Source organism: Aquarana catesbeiana, linkage group LG09 (assembly GCF_042186555.1).
Source record: "Aquarana catesbeiana isolate 2022-GZ linkage group LG09, ASM4218655v1, whole genome shotgun sequence".
NCBI classification, from domain to species: Eukaryota; Metazoa; Chordata; class Amphibia; order Anura; family Ranidae; genus Aquarana; species Aquarana catesbeiana.
This window is the reverse complement of record NC_133332.1, coordinates 303,733,433-303,739,432: the sequence shown is the minus strand read 5'-3', so window position 1 is coordinate 303,739,432 and position 6,000 is coordinate 303,733,433. Positions and strand designations below refer to the sequence as shown.

General features: G+C 41.5%; 1 protein-coding gene across 1 annotated transcript in view; it reads right to left on the bottom strand.

The window, feature by feature from the left end:
- Positions 1-479: 479 nt before the first annotated feature.
- CFAP77 (cilia and flagella associated protein 77) overlaps positions 480-6,000 on the bottom strand; it is a 315,791-nt gene continuing 310,270 nt past the window's right edge. The window contains exon 6 of the mRNA XM_073597999.1: positions 480-661. Within this exon, the coding sequence (XP_073454100.1) occupies positions 539-661 (123 nt within the window). The 3' untranslated portion in view covers positions 480-538. The remainder of the gene's footprint in view (positions 662-6,000) is intronic.

Below are 6,000 nucleotides of genomic sequence, written 5' to 3'. Positions count from 1 at the left end.
TACCAGTGTGAAAGGGGTCTTAGATCAAAAATATTAGTTGTACGGAGATTATTCAACCTGATAATACCGTATGAACTGTGAGTTACATGCAGAGGCAGAATGGTGTATTCTGACTTTTTAGAACTACCTAGGAACTTACAAAATTGTTTTAAGGACCCTGTTTGTAGCAGCCATGTTGTGTTTGGACTCACTGCAGTTGGTATGATGTGCTGGTTTCCCATCTGCTTTTGCCTTTGGTAGAAATCAGAGTTAATCAATATTTGTCATAATTATTTGCCAGGTATGCACAATTCTTTAAGGAGATAATAGCAGGTGAAGTACAAAGAGATTTAAACAGCTTTAAAGGTGATTAAACCTACCAGTACCAACCAAAACTCTAATACCTTTTTGGTGCTTAATACCATTAGGGAAGCCAGTCCTGGTTTATATTGTTTTTAGAGAAAAGCTCTACAAAAAAAGACACAAATTATGATACAAGCATTCTGTTTTATTAAACCCGTAACAGTTAATTTAAGGTATACACTAGCTTTAACAATCCTCAGCTGATATTATAGATGCCTTGGCCGTGGAGCCCTCGACGTGCGATGGCATCAGAATGGTGAGCACTAAAGGCTCTTTGCCGTGCCTTCACACTTGGAAAAGTGTCCAGGTGAGGTTCAACCTGAAATCAAAGAATAACAGGATTGTTATTATTTTACAACTTTATAATGATGAAGGGGAAAAAATAACTTATTTATGTACAGTACATAGTTCCAACATATTCCATGGCACTTTACTGTCAATATAATAGAATCAGTCCTTGCACCAGTGGAGTTTACACTCTAATTCATCCTAGCCTTTAAAGGCCTGTAAACATATCAGTATACTTGGAAATTATAGTGAAAAACAATAGTACCTAGAGAATACCCGCTAAAATACAAAGGGACATACAAACTCAAGTTAGAGCCCCAATCAGAAGGAACCTTAGGCAACTTCAAGACAACATTGCTAATTAATGAGTCTAATGGTCACTAAACAGATTACACTCTGACTTACAAATTTTTCACAACCTCTTTTAGATGTACGCTACATTGGATCTGGCCTTAATATGTGAAACTGTAATTTCCACTAAAGCATTTGATCCAGCATTACAGATACAGATAACTTGTGGTACCTACAAAAACTGTGCTCGTCTTCAAAAAAAGCTTCCCTTCTTCTTGGGGAAGACCTGGAATCCTAGCCCAAAGTTCTGTAACAAGTCTCAACTTCATTTCTAATTACCAATAAGCCCTGTCCCTGTATGGCACTAATCTCCACCTCCTATTATTTATCCCATCAAAAAAGCTCTGTGATCAGTAGAAGCTCTGATATCTGACAGTTGAATAATGGAGGTTGGGATTTGGTACCAAGAAGGGGCCTAGGCTTAATCTTAAAGCAGAACTCCAGGAAAAAAATGTTTTTATATACAAATACAGGCGCTTCCATACCTTATAAAAAATTGTTGACTTTATTGTACATAGTCCTCTTTCAATCCAGCATTCTATATTTCATGAAAGGCCCTCAATCCCCCTCTATATACTGTTCACAAGACTAGTGGCTGATATGCCCCTTTTCCCCCCAGCCACCAGTCTTGTATACTCCCTACTGTAGTCCATTTAAAAGCAAGCAGTGATGCAAGTATGTTGTCGCTCACTGGGTGGACCTGGGAGTTTGCCTGCCCGGTCCTAACTGCCTACTGTGCTGCATAGTTAGACTGTTGGGCCAGGAGACTCCTGGTCTGTCCCGCTTGCTCTGACCTCACTGACAGAACGGGAGTCTTCATCTTTACCTGCAGGTTATTTAAATCTCATGACATCCATACTGTGGGGATAATGTACAGTATTTTGTAGTCATACCCCACAAAATGTGAAAGTAGAAGAGTATGCAGTGTTGTGTGCGTGCTGTGTCCTATGAGTAGGACAATCATTTGCTGAACACTCAAGATTCTAAATCCCAGAGCATGATGGGTTTTGTAGTCTCAGTTAGTGCCAACGAACACTAACAGGGTGTGATGTCGTCGCTTCTGAGATCCCTCCTAATCGCATCATCGATTTTAAAAACAGTGAGTTTTTAAAAAAAAGTGTTCACACTTGAATAGTTTCCCACACAGGGGGGTTCTTACTATCAATGCAACAAAACACAGAATTCTGCCTCATGGCTCTCTTTGCAGCTTCACTGCTCAGGCCTCATACCTTGCTCCTCCAGACCGTCAAACACACAGTCCCAGTGCTCATGCACAAAATGCTGTACCTTTGTCAGCTTGACTGTTTCTCCTGCAACTTCCAGCTGCTACATACTCACAGGCTCAGGCCTTTGTCTGTCCTGACCTGGACAGTACAGTGCACCGTGCACCTCACAGCTCCCTTCACACACTGACCCCATTGGGAGGGTGGGGCCACTGACCTTTAACTCTGTCTCCAACATAAACCCAGCCAACACCTGCATCATTAGTGTGCCTGTTTCCTGCAAAATCTGGCCCAGACCGCCATTTTAAGCAGTGGCATGGGCTCAACCTGCCACAGAGGGTACTGATTTAAAGACAAGTGTAGGTTCTTGCAGGCAACAAATGTAAAACTAGTATGGTAGACAAGACAGGTTCACTTTTAGGAGTCCAACAAGGCAAAACACCTGCTGCACATGAGTATGGTGGTGATCTGGCACCAGTTCTTCATATACATCCACTTCTCAACTGCAAATATGGACACACCACGCTTTGCTGCCCTTTTAAGACTGGGGAAGCCCCAATAACGCTCTACAAAAACAGAGAGAGAGGGTGCACCAAGCTAGTGCATTATCCCAATGTAATATTTATTGTAAGATAAAAATAAATCTACTCACAGACACTGAATCAGACAAAACTCTTCAAAATATCAGCAATAGTTGGTCCACTTGGTGAACTACTGCGTTTGGGAGGACACCACCTGGATCCTCACAGGCTTATGTGTTTCGAGGGTAGTACCTTCTTTAGAGCCAAACCCTCTGGCTCCTAGGAAGAGGGTATTACCCAGCCAGTGAGGATCCAGGGGGTGTCCTCCCAAGCCCAGGAACACATGGAGTGGACCGACTAACTCTGATATTTTGATGAGCTTAGTCTGATATTGTGTCCGTGAGTAGATTTATTTTAATCTTGCAATAAAGGTCACTTTTAGGAGTCCAAAGAACGTAAATAACCACTGACAGCATTTACACAAGGGGTCTACTGTCAGTAGATAACACCATGATTTTTTTTTTTTTAACAGTCACAGTTGTTGGACCAAAGTGGGTAGACCTCTTTGTCTTAAGGAAACCCTTAAGACACTTATAAAGGCAGCATGTGATTCAACTTCCATGCAGCCACAGAAACCACAGATATTAGTTTTGGGTGGAAGTGGCCTTCAAATTGTATTAAACCAGTCTGTTGCAAGCAATCCTTAACTGTGTCATGTTGTTTGCGCAGCAGGTCTAAAGATGGCCTAAGCTGAGATGATTCAGTGAATGAACAGCATTCATGCCAACGCAAGCTGAGCTCACACTCCCCCCATTCTGGCGCACGCTGTGTAGAGTTAAGGGTAACAAGCACCCACCTATTCCGATACCCATGACACATACACATTTAGATGCAAATGATTTTGTGAAGCCGTCACTGTGATGCTTGACAGGGTATAATGAGAATTGCTAAATGTTTTATGAGGTCAACATGCAGCTTCCTGAGCAGCTGTCAAACAAGAAAGAATTTAGCAAAGAGTGGAAAAACTTTCGTCACCTCATTATACCCGACAGGCTCGGACTGAGCGCATCCGCCATCAATACGCCGGCCGTTTGGTGTCAGTAATTTGCAGCGGGGAGAAGAAGGAGAAGAAGAAGTGAAGAAAAGAGAATGCAGAGAGAGTGAGAGAGAGAGACGCTGGGGCCTTGAGGGAGGCTGGGGAATAGGATGTTCACTAGGAGCACTTCTCCTCCTAATTGGAAGCAATGGGCATTATCAACCAAGGATTTTCTCCAGCTCCCTGACAGCTAGCGCTAGCGGAATGATAGCCCACTTGTCAGTGTAAAAGGGCCATTAAAAACAAACAATTTTGATTTAATTGGAGGCGTGCACTGGGGGCCCAGGTGAGGTGTCTCCCCCCTTCTGCATCCTTTTTGTGCGCTGATGGCTTTAGAAGAACCTGGGAAAAAGAGACGGAATGGAGAGGAGCGCAATGTGTCAGCGGGTGCTGTGACAAGTCTGCGATCTATATGTGTATGTGTGTGTGTGTGTGTGTGTGTGTGTGTTTATATATATATATATATATATTTCTTTTTTAATATTTTTTCCCTGTTTAACTCTATAGCTAGCAATGATTTTAGGAAACTTGATTTATATATTTCTGATTTTATATAAATAAATTTATTCAGATATTCAATTAATTCAAACCGATCTACACCTGATAGTTCTGTACATAAAAACATTATAGGAAAATAGATAGTAATGTAGACATGTGTGCTGTATACAGTACGTAGAAAAAGTATTCATACCCCTTGACATTTTTCACATTTTGTCATGTTACAACCAAAAACGTAAATGTATTTTATTAGGGTTTTATGTGATAGACCAACATAAAGTGGCACATAATTGTGAAGTGGAAGGAAAAACATACATTGTTTTCCAATTTTTTACAAATAAATATGTGAAAAGTGTGAGGTGTATTTGTATCCAGCCCCCAAGTCAATACTTTGTAGAACCACCTTTCACTGCAATTACAGCTTCAAGTCTTTTTGGGGATGTCTCTACCAGCTTTGCATATCTAGAGAGTGAAATTTATTCCCATTCTTCTTTGCAAAATAGCTCAAGCTCTGTCAGATTAGATGGAGATCAATCTGTGAACAGCAATTTACAAGTCTTGTCACAGATTCTCAATTAGATTTAGATCTGAACTTTCACTGGGCCATTCTAACACATGAATATGTTTTGATCTAATCCATTCCATTGTAGCTCTGGCTGTATGTTTAGGGCCGTTGTCCTGTTGGATGGTGAACCTCCACCCCAGTCAAGTCTTTTGCAGACTCTAACAGGTTTTCTTCTAAGATTGCCCTGTATTTGGCTCCATCCATCTTCCCATCAACTCTGACCACCTTCCTTGTCCCTGCTAAAGAAAAGCATCCCCACAACATGATGCTGCCACCACCATGTTTCACGGTGGGGATGGTGTGTTCAGGGTGATGTACAGTGTTAGTTTTCTGCCACACATAGCGTTTTGCTTTTAGGCAAAAAAGTTTAATTTTGGTCTTAACTGACCAGAGCACCTTCTTTCACATGTTTGCTGTGTCCCCCACATGGCTTCAATCAAATTGCAACCGGGACTTCTTATGACTTTCTTTCAACAATGACTTTCTTCTTGCCACACTTCCACAAAGGCCAAATTTGTGGAGTGCACGACTAATAGTTGTCCTGTGGACAGATTCTCCCACCTGAGCTGTTGATCTCTGCAGCTCCTCCAGAGTTACCATGGACCTCTTGGCTGCTTCTCTGATTAATGCTCTCCTTGCCCGATCTGTCAGTTTAGGTGGACGGCCATGTCTTGGTAGGTTTGCTGTTGTGCCATACTCTTTCCATTTTCGGATGATGAATTGAACAGTGCTCCATGAGATGTTCAAAGATTGGGATATTTTTTTATAACCTAACCCTGCTTTAAACTTCTCCACAACTTTATCTCTGACCTATCTGGTGTGTTCCTTGGCCTTCATGATGCTGTTTGTTCACTAAGATTCTCTAAGAAACCTCTGAGGGCTACAGAACTGCTGTATTTACACTGAGATTAAATTGCACACAGGTGCACTCTATTTACTAATTAGGTGACTTCTGAAGGCAATTGGCTCCACTAGATTTTAGTTAGGGGTATCAGAGTAAAGGGAGCTGAATACAAATGCACGCCACACTTTTCAGATATTTATTTGTAAAAAAATTTAAAATCCATTTATCATTTTCCTTCCACTTCACAATGATGTGCCACTTTGTGTTGGTCT